Raw genomic sequence first — 27734 nt, forward strand, 5'->3', positions numbered from 1 at the left:
AAAGAATGTGAGGGCGGACAGACTCAGCAGGAGGAACCAGGTCCTTCATACAGAGTGGACCCTACACGAGGAGGTGTGTCAAGATCTCTGGTCGCTGTGGGGGACACCTCATGTGGATCTCTTCGCCACATTCATCTCCAAAAGGCTGGCAGTCTTTTGCTCGGTCGTGGAAGACCCAAGAGCTCTTATGGTAGACGCCTTCCTGCTAGATTGGTCTCAGCGTAGACGTCTATGCTTTTCCTCCATTCAAATCCTGGACTAGTACTAAAAAAGTTTGTGGCGTCAAAGGAGACGAGGATGACATTGATAGCCCCCTTTTGGCCGGCCCAAGATTGGTTCACGGAGGTGGTAGAGTGGATCGTAGACTTTCCCAGATCCCTACCAAGAAGGATGGAATCTTCTCAGACAGCCACACTTCAAGAGGTATCATCAAAACCTCCCCGCTCTCGCTCTGACTTGCCTTTCGACTATCGAAAGACTCGTCAGAGCGAGAGGGTTTTCTCGCGAAGTTGCAAGCGCGATCGCGAGAGCACGCAGAACCTCCACTACGAAAAGTATATCAGTCGAAGTGGGAGGGTTTTTAGAAGTGGTGTAGAACTAAGAAGTTGTCCTCCTCCACTACCTCTATAGCGGAAATTGCTGATTTCCTTCTATTCCTGAGAGAGCAATCTCATCTAGCTGTATCCACAATAAAGGGATACAGAAGTATGCTCTCGGCAGTCTTCAGGAATAGAGGATTAGATCTGGCAGATAATAAAGGGATCTCCACGATCTCATAAGGTCCTTGAGACTTCAAAGTCGAAGGAACCGGTCCCTCCGAACTGGAACCTAGAACGTGGTTTCTCAAGTTTCTTTCATCTGAAAGATTCGAACCTCCTCATCTGGCTTCGTTTCGAGACATCACCAGAAATGCCTATTCCTATTATCTTTAGCTACGGCAAAGAGAGGTAGTGAATTAACATGCTCGGGCAGGATAAAGTAGGTTTCAAGGGAGACTCAGCTATTTGCTCATTTAAGACCCTGTTTTTAGCTAAGAATGAGAATCCCTCGAATCCCTGGCCTAAGTCATTCGAAGTCAAAGGCATATCGAGTCTCGTAGGAAGAGAAGCAGAAAAGATCTCTGTGCCCTGTAAGAGCTCTAAAGTTCTACATTCAGAGAAAGCATCAGATGGGAGGCTCTAGACAAGGTCTTTGGTGCGCGGTAAAGACCCCACAAAACTGATGTCCAAGAATGCTCTGGCATTCTTTTGTGAGGAACGTCATTACAGACGCGCATAAGGTCTGTTCTGACGAACAGTTGCGACTGTTGAAAGTTAAAGCTCATGAAGTGAGAGCAGTAGCGACGTCTCTCTCGTTTCATAAGAATATGTCGGCTTAAAACATCATAGATACGACATTTTGGGATGGAGATGCAACTCATTAGTATTTGCATCTCATTACTTGAAAGACGTTCGTGTGACATATGAGAAGTGTTTTTCTCTGGGTCCTTTCGTATCGGCGGATACGATTCTGGGTACGGGAGCCGACACCAATCCTTAAAAGTATATACTTTTCTTCTTTTTGGATATGGTCTGGAGTCTCTTCGAAACAATGGAGGACTTGGTTTAGCACGGGCGCGTCTATGTTGTTCAGTAAGAGAATCTTGTCATATCTAATTAGATGAGTATAATTTTTTTTTTTTTTAGAGAAAATTATGTATGTGTGCGTAGTGGTTTTTGAGTTACGGTTGTTGTGAGAGTTCGGGGATAACTCGAAACAATCCTTAGTTCTAACATATGGTAGGATCATGTGGTCGGGATTGGTTTGTGTGCTCCTTCATAAGGTGTATTGTCATATAAGTGGATCAGCACCCATTGACAAAGTCCTTTCAGGCTCTGCCGAGTAAGCGGATAAGACCCCATCGGCAGACCCACAAGAACTCTTGGCCATAGATCATATATCTCGCTAAAGTTTCTTGAGGTGATGCAGACTACTGGGCAAAACACCCACGAAGTCCTACCACTATCAGGTAGGAACCAAGGTTTTATTTATACCTACAACATATGTTGTTTACCTGTCTATTTCATATAGTAGCTGTCTCTTACCCTCCACCGAAGGGTGCCAATCAGCTATGTATATATCTGACAGGTAAGTTGATTGTATGAAAATGATATTGTTATGTTACAATAAAGTTTCATACATACTTACCTGGCAGATATATACAATTAAAGGCCCACCCAGCCTCTCCGCAGGAGACAGGTGGAAGAGAGAAAATATGATAGAAAACGGGGATGGTTCCTAGTCCTGCCGCCCAGGGCAGGCCGGTAGATCACCTTACCTACCTGTAGCGAGTGGCGCGAAATTTGAATTTCTGTCGGGGACGACGGAGTCTTAGCTATGTATATATCTGCCAGGTAAGTATGTATGAAACTTTATTGTAACATAACAATATCATTTTCCCAGACTCTGGGAGGCCATCTGCTCCTACTCTTCTCCAACTGCTAGTTCCACTGGGAAGGCGAGCAAGTATCCAATTCCTCCCCCATTCCCTCTCTTCTTACGGCTACGAGGGAAAGGGGAGGGATCCTACAGAGATTTCTCTGTAGGATTCCACGTTCGGGACTGCGCTACCGGGGGGACTTCGGTCCTACCTGACGTAAGCCCCGGTCGTTGAGGAGGGAATCCTGCCCCATTCTCGATTTCTACGGGAATCGAGAGGACCACCAGCCGATATCGTTTGACAAATTCGTGGGGATTTCGCAGACTTGCTTAGAATTCTACGGAATTTCTAGCGCATTCAGAGTGTTCGAGTTTTTTACGATCTCCAAACACTTAGGCGAGACCACGGTCCAAAGTGAGCGAGACGAGAATCCCCGATATGTTACACGATAATCGGGAACCTCGCCTATGCTCGAATTCCTGGAATTTCTAGCATGGGAAGAAAGACTGCTGCTAAAAGAAACTATCTCACAGTAGGCGACCAACCTGGAATAGAGAAGATCGGACGGGAATATCCAGTTTGGCTTGAACTATCGTCTTAGTATTCTGTTCACCATTGAAGCTTTCCTTCGAGGAAGACTTCTCCTTCACTCTCTTTGATAGAGATCGAAAGGTGGTCGATCTCCAATCCTTATTTTGTTTTGTTTTCTTGAAGGAAAGAATTTAGGATGGAGATCGTTGTTCAGAATCCTACAAATATACTACGTATATTAACCTCGCGACATGATTCTACTAAGCAGTTGAATTGCCCGAGGGGTAGGCGCATATCCTAGTTAATCTACGGATTGCGACTTAGAAGAGAGTATTCTAATTGAACTGCAACTCGGGGTTGCCTGCAACCTCCAGGAGTTTTCAGTTTCAATTTATATACTTATGGTTTTGTCACGACAACACCATTTCAACTTTTATATTTACCGAAATTCGTTTCGCCTAAATATAATTGCTCGAGCATATCTTTTATGCTCGGTAGTTCTAGCCGAACGCATTCCTTCGTGGCATAATGGATTACCTGGCAACTCAGGATGACGAGTCAGCGAGAGCTCAGGCTCAACTACTGCGTATTGAACTGCCTGATAGGTAGCAGCTCAGTATCAGCTGGGCCTCCGAGATGCACGGTCAGTTATGTCTCTCTCTCCCCTGCTTTGATTGACTACCGAACCGTATCTCTGCCCAACAATCATGGACTTAGGTCTCTGATTAACGGGGATTCTCGCAATAATGAAGGACCATCTACTGCTGTGACGCTAGATTCCATCGCCTTCGACATTGCGAGAATTTTCAACAGAGATATCTCTTGAACTCTTTCATCTTTTTTCTGTTTACCGCACGGTAACAGAAGTCTGTACAAGTCTCCCGTTGCATCGCACTGCGATAATGCGAATGATTTTGCAGACATCTGAGTTTGTCTTCAAAATATCTCGTATTCGTAGGTGTACAATTGTTCATTGTTCAACCCGAATTACAAGATGTGTCAGAAGACATCGCCTACTCTCCGACCTGACAGCTCTACTTCCAAATGTTCAGCCCATGAGAAGCAGTTCTTCAGGCGGCTTTCCCCTGTGTTTTCATTACTGAAGAACGCCCCCCTTTCATTGCAACTACGACTTCTCACCGGACAGCAATGAAATAGCGGTTAGCGTTTTCAGTCATTTGTAAGCACAGGTTATGAATCTTGAGAATCCTTCTCTCGATTCGTCTGTGAAGACGTAGGTTGCATTCAATATCTACCTTCGTCTTCAACGGTACATAGTGTTGTTTCTCCTTAGCTGAGATTCAACAACCATGAGATGTTTTGCCTTCAGGGACCTCGGTCTCTAGAAGGCAATTGACTTTCGCCTGTTGGGCACATGCCTTAAGAGAATCATCACCTCGCTGCCGGCATTGGTGACAAACAAATACATTATTTGTTTGGTCTCTCGGCATAACCCTTTAAAGGCGAAGGTCACGTGACTTACTCGGATGCTTGGACAACTTGCCTCCTACCGAACGCAGTCAGTCGGCAGCTGTCAGAGCGCCCGAGTCAGTTACGAACTACGCTGTTGACTTAGTTTGGTTGTTACAGAGCAATCATTACTTCGTTTAATAGCTTGTCACAGTACCCATACCATCGACACCCACCATGGAGTGTCGGTGTCCTTATCCACTCACCGAGAACTTCGCTGCATGGGGATAGGAGGATGCGAGAGACTTCGTGGCAGACGGACAGACCAGTATGGGTACTGGACATCACCGAAGTAGAGAAGAGGGATAGGTCATGCGACTATTTCCTTCTTTTCCTCTGAGGAACTGCATGACTTCTTCTGCGAAGTCAAGCATCCAGGGGATGGGGATCCGTGACGCTCGATTTCGTACCGAACTTCGTAGCGAACTTCGTAGCGAAGACTCAGAACCCTTCGGTCCCTGACGATTGGTTCGAGTCGTTCACAATCCCCTCCCTAATGGACTTCACCGCCTTCGATGCGAAGGAGATGCTGCCTTGTCCGCAAGAACTTCTCCTTGGCGCAGGTACTGAAGGCAGGGGTCTGGTCCAACCAGACCACATGCCCTTCCTTCTACCTTCGGGATATTGCCCACAGGTCCTTGGATCTTTTTCCTTGGGACCCGTGGTGGCTGCTCAACACGTTGTGTAGCGAACCCAGACCCTCGCAGGCTGAACAGTATCGAGTCCTGGTGTGACCGTAAAGAATGATGAGTGAATGAGAGTGTGACTGGCTCCTCTTCCCATTTTTTCTTCTTCCCCTCTACCTGTGGTTAGAGGGACACAGTCGTCACCCTGCGCCGGATAAGGACAAGATGCAGGTGAGCTACTCAACAGAGCCCCATCCTATCCCTTTCAACTAGGGATAGGAGCGTATATCCACCACTTCCTCCAACAGGGGAGGAAGTGGATGCCAGCTTGAGACAACCCATACTTTATGTTGCCTCTTGCAAACAGGAACAAGTTCTTGCTTGCTGGTACGAAGAGATACGCTTGCCTCTCTCTTAGTACTCGGCCCAGAGGTCTGACCATTGATCCTGCGGTGCACACCCCGATCAATCGGACAGAGGCTTGGATCCCTCCCTCGCTCTTACGACCATGGAGGCATTCCAGGGATGGACGAACACCAGTCTGTTCATCAAAAGACTCAGATTCCTCCCACCAAGAAGTGAGTCTTCCTATTGTTAAAGGACTGATGGTTTGTATTACGTATCGGAACAAATGACAATTTGTCGAAAATTGCATTTTTCCTAACTATACAAACCTGAGGTCCTTTACATATAGTCCCTCCTCATGCCACCCCTCACTCTGCGTATTTTGCATGGGCCAAAAGCAAAAGTGATTTGTTTACCTCCCAGTCGCGCGCACAAGCAGTTAACTACCGTTCTCCCCTTGTTCGAAGCTTACGACCGTTCCAGCTGCCGCTAGCTACTTCCTATTGTTAAAGGACCTCAGGTTTGTATAGTTAGGAAAAATGCAATTTTCGACAAATTGTCATTTTAAAGTCAAAAGTATTTTGTATCTTTTCAGTGATACGTGGCTTCATGTACATAATTGTTTTCCTATACAAGACAAGTGATTTTGTTTTAAGAAGAAATTTCTTTTATGTAATGAATTGTGAACCAAGTGGTAATAATATTTACCATTAGTAACAAAGTACTGTACTGTAATTTGAATTTGGGTATGGTCAGCTTATTGAGAAAGGCTAAGGGAGGGATGTTATGAAATAATGGTATGTATATCTATGGACTAGGTAAATTTAAAAAAATACTTTGGTACATGATTACAGTATTTGTTTGGTTTGCAGTGCTTCTGACATAAGTCATATATTAAAATAAAGAATTCTGGGCTGTAGAATGGCAACCTTAGATGTGTAATCCATCATATGTTTAATTATACGTAATTTATTTCTCCAAAAGATTCTTGTGTGAAATTTATTGTTAATAATGATAATGCGTTTTAGGTGAACATGGTGTGTGGATCTATCGACAGCTTACATAACTGCCTTGTGACATTTGTCCAGCTACTACGTGTATGTCATTCCAGTGAAGAGGGTGGAGGAAAGGTCATTGTCCCACCACTAGTTATAAGAGACCAACCCTCTCTGCCACATCGGGGGTTTTTACTGGATGTTGCTCCTCATGCACGTGTTCCAACACTGGTAAAATATTCTGACTTTCTTTGTGGGGTCACTGTAGATACACAACATAAACTTTTGAAGATAATCTTTGTGAACAATGCGAGTAATGCCTCTCACATAGCTTTTGTTCCGATACGTAATACAAACCCTCGGTCCTTTAACAATAGGAAGTAGCTAGCGGCAGCTGAACGGTCGTAAGCTTCGAACAAGGGGAGAACGGTAGTTAACTGCTTGTCCGATCGTCGCGCACCGCGCTACTGGAGGTAAACAAATCACTTTTGCTTTCGGCCGTGTGGAGACAGGACGTGTTCGTCATCGCTCTGCCCGCTATTGTCGTTGCTTTGAGTATTCAGCCCTCTTTCTGGTTTGTTAGTGTGTATATGAATTGTAAGTACTTTATTGCATTTCTTTATTACATTGACTAATCATGAGTGATCAAGAAATGGAGATTTCACCGCGCCCCCCAGTCGCCCGTAGAGTGTGTCCCGGGCTGGAGGGGCGTAGATGCGGCGGATTTAGATCTTTCGTGGACGTAGATCCACATGAGGTGTGTACTCGTTGCCGGGGGCGAGAATGCTCCCGGGACGAGCCATGTACTACCTGTATGAATTGGTCCGAGGCGCAGTGGGTTCTGTACGAGGGCAGGAAGAGCCTTAGGCCTCCAAAGAAGTCATCGGAAAGCTCTCCAGTGACTCCTTTGGTAACTGACACTTCGTCTTCCTTCCTGCCTCCCGGTCAGCCCCCACGTTTCGCGCCTTCCCCTGCGGGGGGGGGGTAGCGGAGTCCTTCTCCTCGCTCGATCCGTCGAGTGTGGAGGAGGGCGCCCGCTACCCGGACGTCCAGTTGTATTCGGGGTCATCCGTCCGCTCTGGGTGGGGTTCGTCTCCCCCCAGGCGCGAGGGAACCCCTCTTACTAACCCGACTGTTGCTTCCGCAGATGTGCCACCAGTGAAGGACGACCTTGGACAGGTGTGGGAGTCGCTGGGGCTGCAGGGAGTGCCAAGCATTCAGGTGGGGTTGATTCAGCGGCGGTTGGCGGGGTCGGCAGTGGTCACACATGGTGTGGTGACCACTACCACTACCACTATCACAACACCAGCCTATGACATGCCGCCGCATCTAGTGTATACGCCGCATGTAATGACGGTGACGCCTACAGCTTGCGGTGCCACAAACCCATTACTGCCGTGCCAAAGAGGAACGGTGCCACCGCCACCTGGTTTCTTTTGTGCTGCCGACCCCGGACTTCGCTGCCCTAAGAGTACTCCCCTAGACCTGCCGCCGTGCCAAGAATGACGGTAGCTGCCGACAGGACGCTTGGCTCTCCTGTGGTTCCTGCTGTACCTGCCGTACCTGTTGCTGTCCCTGCTGCTCCTTTTATTTCAGACGCTGCTGTGCCTGCTGTTCCTGCTGTTCCTGTACCTGTTCCTGTCGCTCCTGTTGTTGGTGGTGCTGCTACAGTCTCAGGTCCTTCCGGACAGGTGCAGTCGGGCCCTGTTGCTTCGGCAACTGCCCCGGCTCCCTCCTGGATGGAAGACCTGACGTCTGTCCTGCGGAGCCTGGCGAAGAAGAAGAGGAAGAAGAGGAAGGTGTCGTCGTCGTCTTCGTCGTCTGCTGCCTCCTCTTCCCCTTCGACTTCTAAGGCTACCAAGCCGAAGAAGAAGAAGGCTGCCTCCTCCCCCCCTAAGAAGACTCCTTCGGGATCTTCTAAGGGCCCGTCTCGCTCAGGCGATTCGGGGAGCTCTTCTGCTGGTCCTCCTGTTCCTTCGGGAACGGGGCCCGTCTCTTCCTCTGCAAAGAAGAAGACGACGGGGACCAGAGGTGTACCAGCCTCGGCTGGTACGTCCTCACCTGGTGTTAGCGGTTCTGCCGCTAAATCAGGATCCGTCTCGGCTGCTTCTCGTTCGCGAGAAGTACCGAGTGGACGCTCTTCCACGGGAGACCGTCTAGCCAAAGTTTTGACGCCCGAGCTCGCTCGCCGTCAAGACCGCGGCGCGGAGCAGAAGACTGGCGAGAGTCGTGCAGACGACTCTCGCCAGGCCAGTGGACGCTCTCGCAGCGACCAGCTGGCTGCTCGGGTTGACGTGACGGTCGCTGACCAGCCACGGGTTGAGGCGAGGAAGGGGTCCCCGCGGCCGTCGGTACCAGCGCGGCTTGACGCGCCGAGAGGACGCTCGCCGGTCTCACCGCGACAGCGAGCCTAGCAGGTCACCTGACCGCCGCTCCCACCGGGACCGGGCGGAGACGGTAACCAGCAACAGCTCGCCTGACGCTAGAGATCAGCGTCGACGTTCTCAGCCGAGCCTCTCGCCCCAGGTGAGCGGCAAGGCTAGGCCTGCTGCTCGATCGCCACCGCGGGTTGACGATCAGCAGCAGCCCCCCACGCACGTTGGTCCTGCCAGCGAGCGAGGGGGGAGCGTCAGGTCTGCCTCTCCTGTACCTTCAACCTCCTCGGGCTACACCGGGAGGAGCGAGGTACCTAGGAGTGATCGCGAGAGGTGCGCCGCACGCGATCCCGCTATGACGCCATATGGATCAGGCACGGTTCTAGGACCGACCAGGACATACGCGCAAGTAGTTGGAGGCGACCGTCAGGGGTCTGCCGCTGTTCCTCCTTCTGAAGGAGGAGTATCTCGGGATCTGTTCTTGCTGGAGGGACTGGACGGTCCTACTCCGCAAGACGCGGTTACTCCCGAGATACAGAGGAATTTTGCAGAAGTCATTAAGCTGATTCGTCAGCATAATGACCTTGCGAAAGGATCGCCGCTACCACCGGCCGAGCCCACGTCCCGGCTCGAGTCATTTTGGGGTCCTAAGAAGGAACCCAAAATGATGGTGGGGCTGCCGCGATCGGAGCTTGCAGACTCGGTCCTGGATCAAGTCGAGAATCTCGTCTCAGGGCGAGAGGATTCGCTGAAATCCGGACGGTCTTCCAAGCTGCTTCCTCCTCTTCTACAGCGTCAGAGGCGTTTCTACGTGCCTTCGGAAGACCCGATACTGCCGAAACAGGTTAACCCGGAGTTAGCAAGGCTGACTCCAGGTGTGTCCCTGCAGCAGCTCCTGTCGGAGAACCTCTGGTTCTCGCAGCAGGAGGCACTTGCCCTGGAATCTACCGCTATGGCAGTGTTCGAGGCAGTCTCTTGGCTGGATTTGTGGTCCCTCACAATATCCAAAGTAGCGGCCGGCTCTGGGAGTTCTGCTCTCGAAGACGACGCTTCTTTCAGGAGACTGTGCCAGTCTGGAGGAAGAGCTATCTCTTACCTCGCCCATCAGACTGCTAACCTGTGGGCCAACTTGGTTCTTCGACGTAGGGGACGCAGTCCTTCACCCGAGTGACCAAGGGGGCCGGGCGTGAGGCGGCACTCGGGCTTCGCAATGGACCTATTAGGAGTTCCCCTGCTCTCTTTCCCGGAGAGATGGTGGACGCTGCGGTGGAAAGGCGGCGCACTGATGACAGTGACCGCTTAGTTCACCAGGCAGTCTCGAAGGTTACTGGGCAATCTTGAGCAACTGCGGCTAAGCCCAAGAGTTTAGCTGGCGCTCCCACGGCGGCGAAGACGGTTGCACCGTCTAAGCCCCGTGTGAAGACTCCTGTTGTTTCGACTTCTGCAAAAGGAGGCCGTAACCACCCTCCTCCAGCCCTCCTTTCCCCGAGGAGGTGGTGGGAAGAAGTCGAAACGAGGTGGGGAAACGCTAGGACGGGCGTTTCCCCCTCACCTGCTGCCAAGAAGTGGGGGGGGTGCCTAGCGAGCCATTGGGCAACTTGGCAGTGCTACGGTGCCGAGAACTGGATAGTAGACGTCCTTCGGGAGGGATATCTGCTACCCTTCGAGTCTCGGCCCCCCCTCATCTCCAAACCGGTCCATCTACAAACCTATGTCCGGGAATCATCAAAGGACAACACTCTTCGACAGGAGATCAAGACCATGCTGGCGAAACGAGCTGTAGAGATCGTGGAGGACCAATCACCGCGGTTTTACAGCCGCCTCTTCCTAGTGGAGAAGGCATCGGGGGCTGGCGTCCGGTGATAGACCTCTCTCCCCTAGACCGCTTCGTTCTCACGACGCGGTTCCACGATGGAGTCGGCATGCTCGTGTGCTCGACTCGATCAGGGGAACGATTTCATGCTTTCAGTGGACTTGAAGGACGCGTATTTTCAAATACCCATCCATCAGTCCTCCAGAAAGTACCTCCGCTTCATCTTCGACGGGACGGTGTACCAATTCAGGGCACTTTGTTTCGGTCTGTCAACCGCCCCACAGGTGTTCACGCGAGTTCACTCTGGTGTCAGCTTGGGCCCATTCGCACGGGATACGTCTTCTGAGGTATCTCGACGATTGGCTGGTCCTGGCGAGCTCCCGCTCGCAGTTGCTGCAGGACAGAGATCGACTCCTCAAGTTTTGTCGCGATCTGGGGATCGTGATAAACTACGAGAAGTCCGATCTCGAACCCAAGCAGAAGATGAAGTACCTGGGTATGCTGATAGACACGGTAGCAGGCAGGTCTTTCCCGCAGACTTGCGTATCAGCAAATTCAGGGAGGCAGCCGGCCGGTTCCTGTCTCGGCAGGAACAGGCACACAGCAATGGCAAGTCGTGATCGGCCATCTGTCGTCACTCGAGAAAGTTAGTCCCTCACGGCGTCTTCACCTGCGTCTCTCCAGTGGAGGCTAAGGGAGAGTTGGGTCTCAGGCGAAGGATCCTCCTTACTTTTCCCGTGGCTCTCACGGACAAGGTGAGCAGGACCTAGCCTGGTGGCTCGACGACAAGAACCTCTTAAGAGGATGCCCATACGCACTCCCCCCCCGGAGATGCTGCTGTTCTCAGACGCATCGACCGAGGGATGGGGCGCACACCTGGAGGAGTTGCTGACTGCAGGTGTGTGGGACCATCACGAGAAGCACCTTCACATCAATGGTCCTGGAACTCAAGGCGCGTTCTACGCTCTCCAAGAATTTCAGGACCGCTGGTGGACACTCAGTGGTGTTGATGTGCGACAACACCACAGTAGTGGCTATGTCAACAAACAGGGGGGCCTAGTGTCTCTTCCGCTTCACCAGTTGACTCGGCAGGTGCACGAGTGGGCCACGGCTCACTCGATAGAGCTGTCAGCACGCTACATCCCAGGCAAGAGGAATGTAGTAGCGGACAAGCTCAGCCGTCGGATCAGGTCATAGGAACCAAATGGTCTCTATACAACCAATGTGGCGGAAAGGCTCTTCAACCTGTGGGGGCGACCGGTCGTAGACCTGTTCGCCACTCGGCACAACAGAAACTTCAGGTTTTCTTTTCAGCCGTGCCGGACCCATGGGCAGCTGCAGAGGACGCTCTCCAACACCCCTGGGACAACCTCTTCGTTTACGCCTTTCCTCCCTTCTGTCTGATTCGGAAAGTGATCGTCGAGTGCTGGTCACTCCCAATCTCAGAATGATCCTGGTGGCTCCCAAACGACCTCAAAGCCGTTTGGTATCCGGACCTGCTGGCTCTTCTTGCGGAGGCACCGAGAGGGCTACCCAATTGCACAACCTTCTAGCCCAGCCACACGTAGAACGGTACCACCAAACAGTCCAGTCCCTTCAACTTCACGGCTGCTGCTATCCACCCTCTCTTGCGAACGAGAGGCTTTTCTCGTAGCGCAGCAACAGAGATGCTGGACACGTCCGACAGTCCTCTGCAGCTGTGTACCAGGGGAAGTGGGCCGTCTTCTGTGGTTGGTGTCGTAGACAGGGTCTGTCTCCTCTCAGAGCCACTCTTCAGCAGGTAGCGGATTTTCCTCGTGTTTCTTCGCCGAGAGAAGCTCCTCTCAGTACCCCACAGTTAAAGGATATAGAGCTGCCCTGGCTCTCGTCCTAAAACTGAGGGGACTGGACATCTCGAACTCGTTCGAGATCTCCTTGCTAATGAGGAGCTTCGAAAGGTCTTGCCCACCCAGGGAACTCAGGCCCCCTGGCGTGGGATGTGACTCTCGTCCTTAGGAGTTTGACTCGAAGACCCTTCGAGCCATCCGAGAGTCGTCAGAACAGGGATCTGACCCTCAAGACCCTCTTCTTGCTGGCCCTGGCATCGGCGAAGAGAGTAGGGGAACTACATGGTCTTTCTTATGATGTTAAACACACCAGAGGCTGGGGATCTGTGACGCTCTATTTCGTCCCGAACTCGTAGCCAAGACTCAGAATCCGTCGATCCCTGACGACAGGTTCGAGTCTTTCACGATCCCCTCCCTTCTGGACTTCACCGATAACGATGCGGATGAGATCTGCTTTGTCCTTTGTGAGGGCGCTACGGCGCTATCTGAAGAGAACTCGACATCTCAGGCCTGAGTGTCGACGCCTCTTCGTTAGCACTGGGGTTACCAAGAAAGAAGTTTCCAAGAACACGCTTTCTTCTGGCTACGTGAGGTGATCAGGAGAGCGTACGAGGCTGATGGTAGCGACGACATCCGTACGCTCCGACTGAGAGCCCACGAAGTCAGAGGTATCGGACCCTCCTTAGCGTTCCGTAAGAACTTCTCCGTGGCGCAGGTCCTGAAGGCAGGTGTCTGGGCCAACCAACCGACCACCTTCACGTCCTTCTACCTTCGGGATATTGCCCACAAGGTCCTTGGATACTTTTTCCTTGGGACCTGTGGTGGCTGCTCAACACGTTGTGTAAGCTTACCCAGCACCCGAGCAGCAGAACAGCATCGATTCCTGGTATGACTGGGAGAATGAATGTGCGAATGAGAGTGTGACTGGCTTCTCTTCACCATCTTTCTCTACCTCTACCTGTGGGCAGAGGGATACGGTCCGTCACGACGCTGGAGGGGAGTCAGTATGCAGGTAAGCTACTCGACCGAGCTCCATCCTATCCCTTTAACTAGGGAATAGGAGCGTATAATCCACCACTTTCTCCTACAAGGGGGAGGAAGTGGATGCCTACATGAGACAAACCCATGACTTTATATTTGCTCCTGTACAGGAACAAGTTCTTACAATGCTGGTACGAAGAGATACGCTTGCCTCTCTCTTAGTACTCGGCCCAGAGGTCTGACCATTGATCCTGCGGTGCACCACGATCAATCGGACAGAGGCTTGATCCCTCCCTCGCTCTTACGACCAGGGAGGCACTCCAAGGATGGACGAACACCAGTCTGTTCATCAAAGACTCAGATTCCTCCCACCAAGAAGTGAGTCTTCCTATTGTTAAAGGACCGAGGGTTTGTATTACGTATCGGAACAAATGACAATTTGTCGAAAATTGCATTTTTCCTAACTATACAAACCTGAGGTCCTTTACATATAGTCCCTCCTCATGCCACCCCTCACTCTGCGTATTTTGCATGGGTCAGAAGCAAAAGTGATTTGTTTACCTCTCAGCCGCGCGACGATCGGACAAGCAGTTAACTACCGTTCTCCCCTTGTTCGAAGCTTACGACCGTTCCAGCTGCCGCTAGCTACTTCCTATTGTTAAAGGACCTCAGGTTTGTATAGTTAGGAAAAATGCAATTTTCGACAAATTGTCATATTTTGCTCCATTCCAAAGTTACCATTGAATTTTGTTGCCTTTCAATACTCACCCAAAATTTGCTACCATATTTATTGCAGATATAGTGTCTGTAAAAAGATTTAATAGGTTTGCTTTTGTATAGGAGTGAATTATGTCAAATGAAATGTTTTGGAATTGTAAAGGAAATGGTAACAAATTGCTGAGTAAAAACTGATTGTAGAGCTATATCATGTAATGGGTGAAGTTCTAGTTATGAGTTATATATGTAAGAACTGACTTAACACATGTATTATCTATGGTTTAGTTAAACTCCGTAATATTAATACAGGCAGTTCGCGGTAAGTGGGAAATTGCTTTAACCTGAAAATCATAAACATTTATAGCGCCAAGGTATGACACACTAATCCAGATTTTTGCACCATAATCCTAGTTTTGGCACTGTTACGCCGCCCGATTTTTGTATGAATATATTTGGAAATGTGCCGTAAGTACAGGCGGCCCTCGGTTAGCGGCAGGGGTTCCGTTCCTGGCCACCGACGCCAAGCGATTTTCGACGCTGAGCGATTTTAAAGCCTACGGCCGCCGCACACCTTCTTTCGAAACTCTAGAGCAGTCAAAGGGGCCGTAATCCCACAACGGCGCAATAAGTAAAATTATATTTATGCAGTATAGTACTATAGAATTTACTGTACAGTACATGTGGGTGTCTAGAGTATGTAAAGATATAATAAAGTTTATACAGTGTACAGGTAGCTGTAGTGTTCAGGTTACGATCATTAGTCTTACGATAGTTCGATTTTATGAGAGATCAAATTACAATGGCCTAACTTTATCCATCTTCTAGTTACATAAGTTCAATAACAGCAAAAGAGAATGATGAAAGTATGGTTTTAACGTTATACTCGTTGCGTGAACGTGTACAACCATGAACAACCGAACGAGAAACGACTTTTTTTTTTTCTAAGTACAACCGAACTGGATAACATCTGTTTGGCTTGTATTTCGATCATCGTACTACAGTGCAACATTACCTTATTTGTTATAAATGGCGTTATGTATAGAATAGAACTGAGATATCTTAATGTAATAACTTTATTCGCTATAGATCAGAGATCAATATAGATTAAAGATCAATCGGGAAATATACCGTTAAATTTAAACCTAATTATGACTGAAGCTGAGAAAACGGTTCAAGCTGCTAATGACTATTATCGTACATCGGCAACAAGGATAAAACTGCAGTAAACGTCTGCCATCACACACAACCATAGATAAAATTGGATAAAATCCATTTTAATCAAAAACTACTGTGCTTGAAAGAACACATTTTCACTGTGGTTTTCAAACGCCGATATAAGATAAATAACGTAAAGTTCGTATTACAGATATAAAGAATAAAGGATTACGTATTGCGAACGGAATCACGTAATTTTTTACTGCAATAAACATGCCGCCAACGTAATCTGTTAACGAAAAAAATAGTAGTTCACATTCACAACGAGACATATTCAATAAATATTTCCACCTAAAAACACGCTGTATAAGGAAAAATAACTTTGTCTCATATAAGTCAAGCATCTAGATATTCGTTTATGCTAACTAGAAGCAAGAGCATTCGCTCAGAATTGCGTTATGGTGAAACAGACTCGTATTCATCAGCTGATTTCAAACCACAACATTGGCCGCTCCGCGGAATACGGGCTTAAGTTTGCCGTAGTATTTTAAAATACAATAATATGAGAATACATACAATTTTGTTCATGAAACTTACCTGTCAGATATATATATAGCTGTATTTCTGACGTCCGACAGAATTTCAAAACTCGCGGCCCACGTAGTGGGGCGGCCAGGTGGTAGTACCCATTTCCCTCCCGCCGCTGGGAGGCGGATATCAGGAACCATTCCCATTTTCTATTCATATTTTTTCTGTCGCCGGCGCTGCAAACAACTGTTACAGTACCTCCGTCTAGGATTTTTTTATTATCTCGCTTAATATTATCTGGATTGACTTTTGGTATCGACTTCTGGATTGTTGGATTGGCACGCGTAATAGTGGATTGGTTTTTGATTTTGGATTGGCTTTTCTGGGTACATGATGTCCTGGATCAAGTACTGGAAGTTTCAGAGTGTGTGTGAGGAGTGAATGTCAAAGGTGAGGCTTGCTTAAACCTTCAGTTGATCCTCACACAGTTTGTATGGATTGCAGGGGCATGTTTGCGTGGTTTGATGATCGTGCAATGAATGTAAGGATTTGGATGATGAATAAATGGAAGATGTATGAGACCTATCGACGTAAATTGGAGCGCGATAGAGTCAGGAGGTCTTCCTCCAAGGGCAGTTCTACTAAAGGTAAGGATAGTAACATTTCTCCTCCTCTAACACCAGTAGATTTTGCTCAACCTATCCTGTTTTGTTTTTGCCTTCGGGCATTATGCTGTGTCTGGAGGAAGGTAACACCCTTTCTCTGATTCTGGAGTCTATTCGTGCTCTCGAATCTAAAGTATTGGCCCTAGAAACCGGCCCCCTGTGGAAAGTTTGTGTTAGTGCCCCTAGTGTTGTGGAGGGGCGTCAGATCGGCCCATAATGCCTCTAGTCCTAAGACCTCTATCGGACTCCCAGGACTCAGGGAGTGGGTATGTCGAAAGCCGCAAGAGGGTTTACGGGGGCTCCCCACCGATCTGGCGTCCCTTCGGCAGGCCTTGTTGCTAAATCCCAGGCTGCCAAGGAGCGCGCACGAGCGCGTGTCCTGAAAGATTGCTTTTCGTCCTCCGAAGCGTCCTCCCCGCGCAAGGGGTGGAGCGCTCGGAGAGACTCGCGTCCGTTGAAAAGGACCTTTCGCTTTGAGGACGCTTCACGTCCTATGTCTCTCTTTCGTCAGAGGAGCTTATGACGCCTTTCCTCCGCAGAAGAGAGGAAGGCTTTCTACCGAAGAGGACGTTTAGTTTCCACGCACAGGCGTGTTCACCTGAGAGGCAGATAGCTGTACCTGCTAGAAGGAAGGAGGCGTCCCCTCGCCCCTCGCCTTCTCGCAGGCTCAGTCCTGCCCCTTCTTTTGCTCCTTCGTCACCTACGAAGGATATCCTAGTGTCCCTTCAGGACCAGATTATTGTTCGCTGATGGCTCAAGAGGACTCGCCAGCAGCAGTCGAGCCTAAGCGTAGGAAGGACGTTCGGCTGCCCGTCAAGAGGACGAAGCAGCCTCATTCTCTCTCGTCTCGCTCGTCTCTCTCTCCTCTCCGGATCTGGCAACGTTCTCGTTCTCCTAGCAGATCTTTTACTCTCTCAGGAGAGGAACGCTCGTCAGGACCGCTCGGCGTTCGAAGCAGGACGCTTTGCGCTCTCGCAGGGTAGCGTTGAGGACGCTCGGGCAGGACGCTTCTCGCTTCTAGACAGGACGCTTTGCGCTCTCTTCAAGACACTTTTGAGGACGCTCGGCGTTCGAAGCAGGACGCTTCGAGTTATAGACAGGACGCCTTTGAGGACGCTCCGCAGGACGCTCGCCGTATGAAGCAGGACGCTTTTCGAGCGAAGCAGGACGCTTTTGAGGACGCAAAGCAGGACGCTCGCTTGGCTAAGCAGACGCTTTTGGCGCCTCTCGTCAGGAAGCTCGCGCTTCCTCTCGAGAGACGTTTCTGTTAAGACAGTTCACGTTGTTTCTAAGGACGCTCCTCTTTCGCAAGATGTCCGTACCTCTAAAGATCGACGTAAGGCCGATTCCGTACCTGTAGCGGATACTTCCAACCAACGGAAGTCATTGTTCAGGATTGAGACTGCTGGACGTACTCCCTCTCCTGATGGGCGTTCCTCCCAGTTCCTCTTAGGGAGGAAGGGGAACTTAGTAGTCCAGGGAGTTCCGTCGAAGAAGAACAGCCGGTAGCTTCAGCTGTCTCGGACTACAAGGTTCTTGTTAGGCTGTTACGTTCAGCCTTCGGGGAGAAGTTCCAGCCGGCAGCCCCTAGGTCTCCTCCCTCTCAACTTTCGTCTTCCAAGACCGTTAAGACCCTGAATTCGTCGAAATGAAGACATCGCTGTCGACCAAGAGGGCGTTTAAGAAGCTTCAAGACTTTATGTCCAGAAGGAAGGATCAGGGCAAGACCACTTTCGCCCATCCACCTCTAGACTCGCGGAAGGAGGAGTTGAGTTTGGTATGAGACCAAGGAGGATTGTGGGAGTTAAAGGTTCTTCGTCCGCTCTGGGTGACTTCTCCAGTTTAGTGGACGCTCAGAGGAGGTCTCTCTTATCGTCTGCTAAGGTGTCCTGGACTCCGGTGGAGACTGACCACCACTTGAAGGGACTGCTTCGTACCCTTAATGTTTTTAATTTCCTAGATTGGTGTCTGGGAGTTTTAGACCTTCAGTCTAGGAGTCCTGATTCTCTCAGTCTGGGGGAGCTGTCCAGCGTGTTGTCATGTTATGGACAAGGCCGTCAGGGATGGTTCGGAGGAGCTAGTTTCTCATTTTGGAACTGCCTTCCTGAAGAAAAGAGCACTGCTTTGCAATTTTACCGCTAAGTCGGTATCTCCCGCTCAGAAAGCGGAATTGCTCTTTGCGCCTCTTTCGGACCATCTCTTCCCCCAGGCTATGGTAAAGGATCTTGCACAGCGTTTGCAAGAAAAGGCGACCCAGGACCTCTTGGTTCAGTCTTCAAGACGTCCAGCAGCTCCTTCCACTTCGACATTCAGCAAACCCCCGAAGAAAGTCAACCCTTTTCTTTCGGGGCACCCCACCCCCCTCAGAGCAAGCTCCTCGAGGGGAGAGGGTTTTCGAGAGGAAGAGCTTCATTCAAACCCAAAACCAGCAAATGAAGATCTCGTCCTTCAGACGCCAGTCGGGGCCAGACTGGAATTCTTTGCGAGAGCTTGAGGCAGAGAGGGGCGGATCCTTGGACCCTCAAGATAGTAGAGCGGGGGCTACAAGATCCCCTTTTTACATCCTCCTCCTTTAACATCAACTCCCAGGAGACCTCTCTCCATCTTATCAGGGAGAGAAGAAAAGTGTTCTTTTCGATCTGTTAGACAGATGGTCGAAAAGAGCGGTGGAACAAGTCTTGGACCTAGAGTCACCGGGCTTCTACAACAGGATTTTCCTAGTGCCGAAGCAGTCGTCAGGTTGGCGCCCGGTCCTGGATGTGAGCAGGCTCAATCTTTTTGTAGAAAAGATCAAGTTCAAAATGGAGACGCCTCAGTCGGTGCTGGGAGCCTTAGGACCTGGCGACTGGATGGTGTCTCTGGACCTGCAGGACGCGTACTTCCACGTCTCAGTCCACCCTCTTTCAAGGAAGTACCTGAGATTCGTCTTGGACAACAGGGTTTGGCAGTTCAGAGCCCTTTGTTTCGGTCTCAGCACGGCCCCGATGGTTTTCACAATGATTATGAGGAATGTAGCGAAGTGGCTCCATTCGTCAGGAATCAGGATATCCCTCTACCTCGACGATTGGCTGATCAGAGCGTCGTCGAGGCAGAAGTGTCTGAAGGACCTTCAGTTTACCGTTAGCCCTAGCAAAGTCTCTGGGTCTTTTGGGTCAACTCCTCCGAAAAGTCGCATCTGACCCCGACACAGTCCATCGTGTATCTGGGGATTCAGATGGATTCAGTGGCTTTTCGGGCGTTTCCATCCCAGGAACGTCAGCGACTGGGGTTAGAGAAAGTCGCAGCCCTTCCTTAGAGAGAGAAGCTTGTTCGGTGAGGGAGTGGATGAGTCTGCTGGGCACCATTTCCTTCGCTAGAAAAGTTTGTCTCGCTGGGAAGACTGCACCTCAGGCCTCTTCAATTTTTCCTTGCGGAAGAATGGACGTCGAAAGAGGACCTGAATGCGATCCTAAGGATCTCCACAAGGTAAAAGTCCACTTAAGATGGTGGCTCGACCTCAGAAGTTACGAGAGGGCTTCTCCTTAAATCTTCTGAGCCCCGACCTAGTGTTGTTCTCAGACGCTTCCATTTCCGGTTGGGGGAGCAAACACTAGGGGGGGTAGGGGGGGAAAGTGTCAGGCTCCTGGAGAGGGGAAAACAGGTAGCCTGGCACATCAATGTAAAGGAACTGGCAGCGATATTCCTGTCGCTGCAAGTTCTTCGAAGAAAAACTGTCAAGCAAGGTTGTTCAAGTCAACTCAGACAGTACCAACAGCCCTTGCGTTATCTAAGAAATCAGGGAGGAACTCGCTCCAGATCCCTTTTTCTCCTGGCGAAGGAAGTTCTGCTATGGGCAGACGCAAGGCGCATCAAGATCCTGACAAGATTCGTGGCAGGGGTTCAGAATGTCAGGGCGGACCTTCTCAGCCGCCGAATCAGATTCTACCAACAGAATGGACCTTGCACCAGGAAGTCTGTCAACAATTATGGAGATTGTGGGGACGTCCTCTAGTAGACCTGTTCGCTACATCAAGGACGAAGAGGCTTCCTCTGTATTGCTCCCCGGTTTCTGGACCCGGGGGCAATTGCAGTGGATCGCGTTGCTCTAGGAACTGGACAGACCTGGATCTTTACGCCTTTCCCCCCATTCAAGATCATAGGGGGACGTAATGAGGAAGTTCGCAGCTTCAGAAGGACAAGGTTGACTCTGATTGCCCCAATGTGGCCAGCAAGAGAGTGGTTCACAGAGGTCATGACGTTCCTTGTGGACTTCCCAAGAACGTTGCCCTGGAGGAGAGATCTACTCAGACAGCCTCACTTCAAAAGGTTTCACCAAAACCTCTCCGCTCTGGCTCTGACTGCGTTCAGACTATCGAAAAGTTGGCCAGAGCGAGAGGCTTTTCAAAGGCAGCTGCGAGAGCAATCGCTAATGCTCGAAGAGCCTCTTCAAGAGCTGTCTACCAGTCTAAGTGGTTCCTCCTTCAGGGCATGGTGCAAGAAGGAAGGAATTTCCTCTTCCACGACCTCTGTGAATCAGATAGCAGATTTCTTACTCTATCTAAGAAATGTGCGAAATTGGCAGTTCTCAATCAAGGGTTATAGGAGTATGTTGTCTGCCGTTTTTTTTCGCCACATAGAAATGGATGCCTCTCCGACAATAAGGATCTGCACGATCTCTTAAGGTCGTTCGAAACCACCAAAATTCCACAAGCAAGGACCCGCCCTCATGGAATCTAGATGTGGTGTTGAAACATCTGATGCTAAGTCCCTTTGAGCCTCTCCATGGAAGCTTCTCTAAGGGACTTAACGAGAAAAAACGCTTTCCTAGCTTCTCTGGCGGACGGCGAAGAGAGTTAGTGAAATCCAAGCGTTCAGTAGCCTAGTGGGTTTCAAGGGAGACAGCGCTGTCTTGCTCGTTGAACCCTTCTTTCTTGGCTAAGAACGAGAACCCGTCTAATCCTTGGCCAAAGAGCTTTGAAATCAAAAGGAATATCGAGTCTCGTGGGTCAAGAACCAGAGAGAGCCCTGTGCCCTGTCAGGGCTCTCAAGTTCTATGTGAATAGGACTAAAGAGATAAGAGGTCCCTCAGGTAATCTCTGGTGCTCGGTGAAGAGACCAGATTTGCCGTTGTCGAAGAAGGCTGCTGTTGCTTTCTTCTTGAGGGACGTCATTAAGAGGCTCATTCATCTTGCCAGAAGACTGATATGAGCCTCTTTAAAGTGAAAGCTCACGAGGTCAGAGCCGTAGCTACTTCTCTTGCCTTCCAAAGGAATATGTCTATCAGAGATATTCTTGATAGCACCTTCTGGAGGAGCAATTCCGTATTCGCCTCACATTACCTCCGGGATGTGAGAACGATTTACGAGAACTGTAGTTCTTTGGGACCTTACATTTCGGCAGACACAGTTTTGGGGGCTGAAGGTGGCTCTCTCCTATCCCTTAGCTTAGTTAGGTTAGTTTTTTGTGTTTTTGGTTGATGGTGAGATCTTCTGTGAAAATCTCCCATTCCTTAGTGTTAATGTCAGGGGTTTTTTGGTTAGTTGGTCAGGTGTGGTCGGTTGCTGTGTTACTGCATATGTTTGGCTAGATTGGTCTGGTCACATTGTGTCTACGTCCCCGTTGACAGAGCATCCAGAGGGCACCAGCACTACAGGTCCAAACCTGGCTGGCAACTCTGATAAAGCATAAGCAGGCTTTAGGTGACAGTAATCACATAGTCTACTTTGCTATCAGGTAAGGAACCAATAAGTTAATCTTTTATTTTAATTTAAGTTTCCTAAAAAATCCTAGTCTGTCTCTACCCACCATCCGAAGGTGTGATTCAGCTATATATATATCTGACAGGTAAGTTTCATGAACAAAATGTTATTGTTATAATACAATTAAGTTTGTTCATACTTACCTGGCAGATATATATAATTAGAGTGCCCACCCTCCTCCCCTCAGGAGACAAGGGTCATGAATAAATATGAATAGAAAATGGGAATGGTTCCTGATATCCGCCTCCCAGCGGCGGGAATGGGTACTACCACCTGGCCGCCCCACTACGTGTGCCGCGAGTTTTGAAATTCTGTCGGACGTCAGAAATACAGCTATATATATATCTGCCAGGTAAGTATGAACAAACTTAATTGTATTATAACAATAACATATTCTTGGATACAGTGAAATAATGTATAACTTTTTAAAGGATTTATAGAAAAGATGCATAATTAATAAAATAACACAATGCATTTTTCGGAACTGGCGGACAAGAACGAACAATAAGAAAACCATCCCCTGACAACGTGGAGCGTAGTTACAAAGGCTGCCTTAATTTGTATCTTATTTCTGTACCAAAACTGAAATACCTTTTACGCAATAATTTTATTTTCATACACATTTTTAAACAACATAAAGCATAAACATTTGAAAAATCGAACACATCGATCGCTAAATTTGCACTTTTTTTTTTTTTTTTTTTTTTTTTTAACTCTATATTTTTGGAAGAGCGGCAGACGGCGGCAAAAAAAGTGCAAATTAGCGATCGATGTGTCGATTTTATAAATGTTTATGCTTTTATGTTTAAAATGTGTATGAAAATGTATTACGAATAGGGTATTTTTTATTTCTGTGCAGAAATATGATAAAAGGCAGCTTTTGAAACCCCTTCAAGTTATCGACTACGATGTGTTTTTTCAAGTTCGTTCTTGTATGCCGCGGCGGCATACAAGAACGAACTTGAAAAACACATCGTAGTCGATAACTTGAAGGGGAGTTTCAAAAGCTGCCTTTTTATCATATTTCTGCACAGAAATAAAAATAACCTATTCGTAATACATTTTCATACACATTTTGAACATAAAAGCATAAACATTTATAAAATCGACACTCGATCGCTAATTTGCACTTTTTTTAAATCGATATTTTCGGAAGAGCGGCAGGAGGCGGCTTACAAGAAAGAACATGAAAAAACATCGTATTTGGTATCGTGAAGGGCAGTTTCAAAAGCTGCCTTTGTATCATATTTCTGTACAGAAATAAAAATGCCTTTCACATAATACATTTTCACACACATTTTAAACAAAAGCATGAACAATTATGAATCGACACATCCATAGCTAAATTTGCACTTACGTAACTCTATATTTTCGGCATAGAACAGCGTCAGAGGCATATATTTTACCATAATACCTACGTAATAACTCTCCATAAAATTTGTTAATATAATTTGCATAACCTTTGTGGTCTGAACGGCATTTCTACATATGTATGAACTCGTTAGACAACGGCGCTAGCGGCGCTGTTAACTGAAATTTGTGCCCGTAAAGATACCTTTAAAATGCCTTATTTTTTTAATGAATATTTTTGACGACCGCCGTAAAACCGATTCGCCGTTGAGTGATTGCGCCGTTAACCGCGGGCCGCCTGTACAGATTTGCTTTAGGCCACGACAGCCGTAACCCAGGGACTGCTTGTAATGATGATAACAGATACTACCAATAGTAATAATAATAATAATTATGTACAAAATGATAATAACAGATACTACCAGTATTAATAATAATAATAATAATTATGTACAAAATGATAATAACAGATACTATCAATAGTAATAATAATAATAATTATGCACAAAGTTACATTCTATTTTAGACTGGGTATTTTCACTTGCAGGAGCGACTTTGCCAAATGGTTGATTCACTGCTTGGTTTGAAGATGAATCAGCTACATTTATTAATGCGTGTATCATCAGTAGCTTGTAGTTTACCCTATTCTCCCAGGTAAGATGTAAAATATTAGAAATACAGTATATAGTATATATAACTTTTCTCAGTTTTATTTAGGTAGACAGTAGCATTATTTTTAATAATAGTATTAAAGAAATTAGCAATAGTAAATGTTAAATAAAAATTTTATATTAAATACTATGTTGAATGCTGTCTTTATCAGCGGTTTGGATGCTGTCAACTTCAAAATTGGAAAGTTGATGAAAATACCATTACCAACTTTCAATACTCTTTATTTTGCATAAATTACAGATTCTATGTTCTGCCTAAACATTCTGGGGAGTCTTTTTGCCCCCTAGTTGCATTGCTATAATATTTATGCCATTAGATCTCCTCCTTCCTTGTTGTCCAGCCTTTTTTAACTTTCTTTTGCTTTGGTTTTCACATCACATTGTAGAGCAAATCTTTTTGCCTAGTCTTACTACAATCTAGAAATGACTTGACTGTCGGGATAAATTATCTTTTAGCATTATGGTGATGTAGTGCTCTGTAATTGTTACTTTCAATGAGTATTTAGTACATTACAAAGTCACTACATTTCTATGGTTAATGTTGCAAGGAATATTGTGATATCAGTGGAGAACTCCATTCTTTTCCCATGTTGCCAGCAAGTATGCTTTTTCAGGGTACCAGTTGATATTAGTAAACTAGCTTTTTATTGTCTTTGTATCCTGATAACATCTCTTTAGTCTCTCACCTATCAAGATTCTTAACACATATATTTGTAGTCATCTTAGTTTCTTTTCTTTTGTATTGTTTCAGTATTTACAGTGAACTTGATTTTCAATAAAATGAGATGCAAAAATTCTCAAGTGCGATTATGACTGTTATAATATAAGGGTGATACTGCCAGCAACTTGCCTTCTTTTTTTTTCATAAACCCTTGTGCTTCACCATTTATCTTATAAATAATCTTGCTCCCTCCTTCAGCCCCATCTTGTTTAATTTTTTCTTCATATTTAGACATCTTTCTCATATTTACTTTCCAGAATTGTTACTTTGCAGCACCACTTAGTATTGTAGTTATATATACAGTTTATAATGTAAAAGCAGCCAACCCTTTGAGAGCTAAATAAATTAGCTCATTGGTGTGATTAAACCACTTAATATATGTGAAAAATTTAGGTACAGTATCTTTTTTTTCTGGCGTGAGCATTTTTGTCGAAAGTTTGTTTTAAGAAACACCATCTTCTAGATGAGGAAGAATCTTGTAATGCTTTTGTTTGTCTTGTGACCTCACTTTAATGTGGATCCAAGCCTTCTGGAGAGCTAGAAGAATAGTTGTTGCCATTTATTTGCCAGTGAAGATAAGCATTCAAACATTATGTTGAATAGAATTAACAGTATTGTACCATTGATTATATATTTTCCTGTATTGTATAATTCTTACTAGACATTGTAGAGCAGCCGTATGAGACAGTATGTTAGCCCAGTGGTATGTTTAAATTAATAACTAGACATTGCAGTGATTTCTTACCAATTGATGAGTATTTTCCTCTTTTTGCAGCGAAGTTGTTTCGTTGGATAGATATTGCTGTGATCGAGGAATAACCTTAGTGCCTGCATTTGATGTAGAAGTTAGTGTTCCTACAGCCCAACTCGGTGCTATTACAGGGACCATTAAAACAACGCTTACACACTTTCCTTCAATCAGGTATTTTTAGAATGTGGTATCAATTGTAATCCCAAAGTTTAACCTTTATAATGGTTGGAAACATTTCCATAATTTAGCACTCTGTTTTCATGAGTTTCTGTACACGATAGCACTAGAATAAAAAGTCATTTGTAGGTGAAGGAGCTACCGTACTATTTTTTTTATTAATGTTTACAAGAAGTAGCTTATCGCTACCGAAAGTGTTTTACATAACCCATTCTTACAGTCTCTAGTGTTTGAATGTAATAACACTATAGTATTCTGTACACTGTAGTATTTAACAAACCTGAAATTTTCTTCTTAAAAAGATTCTTGATAAATCATGATGATCGATACAGTACTACTAACTGCCATATTCTTTATATGAAAGGTACAGTACATATATGTAAAAGCATGAAAAAAACTGTGATTTTCAAGCACTCTACAAGTTGGACATATTGTGAAAAAAAAAGAAGCAATAAACCATTTCATATTCATTCATACATCATGGAAAATCTTTGAAAGTAAGGACATTAGCTAACTGTTTCATATTTTATGCATCGTGAATGTTCTGATGCAAATATCTGGCATTTTTACATAACCACATTTCCTTTTCTACTTTTGTAATTTATTTGTGTGGAATCATTTTTTATAACTGCTCTTCTTGATAATTTCAGGTTTGTCCATTTGGGTCCAAGATTGACTGCATTGTTAGCTGATGCCAGTCTCTGCTCTAAAACAGTAGGAAGTTCTCCTCAAACTGTCTGTAGCCCTTGGGCTCAGTTGGGCCTCTCTTCATCAGCTGTTTTGTTAGTGTGTGCAAATGTGTTTCATAATAAAAGCCAGCAATTGGCTGCCCTTCCACCTACAACCATATTGGTTGAATATGGCTTTCAGGTAAGATTTCTTGTTTTCATAAGTTTTTGTTTAGATACTACAGTTAGTCCTTGGCCATCAGAATATTTATTGAATAATTTACAATAATTTCAAAATTATTTATTTTATATTGTGTCAGTTGTCACAATGTTAGGTTGGCGGTGTGTAATGCACTGAAATACATTTTAGAGTCAGTATTATAACAAAACAGTGAGAAAAAGTAAAATGTATTTGCTTATTGGCTACAGGACCGAACATGCAGTCCATTCCATTTTGGTCAGAATTTTATTCAAGCAGAAATTTCATACCACTCTTTAGGAACTTTGATGTTGCATCATTAAGAATTACCATACAGTCTTTCTGGGTGAAGAAATATGTAACCTACCAAATTTTACTCAAGATACAAGTGAAAATTGGCAAATGTCATATGTGTGTCTATGCAGTCATAGTTATGACTATCTATTATGGTTTTCTTTGACTATGTTATGTAGCCTTTGTAATATGTATTCACAGTTGATTCCTCTATATGCTCTACTGATGTAGGATTAACATAACATTCAATTTTATTGTTCCCAGCATTAAAACAAGGCAGTATACATGTAGTATATAGGAAGTATTATTAATATTTACAAATATAGTTCTTCCCAGTATTTTGGATCAGTAATTTTTCAGTAATAATGCTTGACCTCAAATGTTGGCAATTTAAAAAAAAAACTTGTTTGTGTTTTGGTTTTGCCAACTGAACTTATGGTGTTTATTTAAAGGTTGGAGCGACAAGAAGCGCATATTTCCTGTTTTGTATTGGCCATAGAATATAATTTGTTCCGACACGGCATACAAACCTTCGGTCCTTTTACAATAGGAAGGTACTAGCGGCAGCTGGATAGGTCGTAAGCTTTCGAACAAGGGGTTCGGTAGTTAACTGCTTGTCCGACAGGCGCGCGCGCGCGACTGGGAGGTAAACAATCCACTTTTGCTTTCGGCCTCACAGCGAGTAGACGTGTGTGTTCGACGCTCTCTGCCCGCTTCTC

The 27734-nt window shown here is 46.6% G+C and overlaps 1 protein-coding gene across 6 annotated transcripts in view; it reads left to right on the top strand.

The window, feature by feature from the left end:
* The window catches only part of LOC135219888 (uncharacterized), a 327822-nt gene that overhangs the window by 250504 nt on the left and 49584 nt on the right, over positions 1-27734 (top strand). For 5 of the 6 annotated variants that reach the window (XM_064257040.1, XM_064257041.1, XM_064257039.1 and 2 more), the window contains exons 11-14: positions 6420-6617; positions 24082-24188; positions 25702-25848; positions 26505-26724. In XM_064257040.1, the coding sequence (XP_064113110.1) occupies positions 6420-6617; positions 24082-24188; positions 25702-25848; positions 26505-26724 (672 nt within the window). The remainder of the gene's footprint in view (positions 1-6419; positions 6618-24081; positions 24189-25701; positions 25849-26504; positions 26725-27734) is intronic. The other variant, XM_064257043.1, reaches the window with a different exon arrangement.

The sequence above is a fragment of the Macrobrachium nipponense genome, chromosome 1 (assembly GCF_015104395.2).
Source record: "Macrobrachium nipponense isolate FS-2020 chromosome 1, ASM1510439v2, whole genome shotgun sequence".
Classification (NCBI taxonomy): Eukaryota; Metazoa; Arthropoda; class Malacostraca; order Decapoda; family Palaemonidae; genus Macrobrachium; species Macrobrachium nipponense.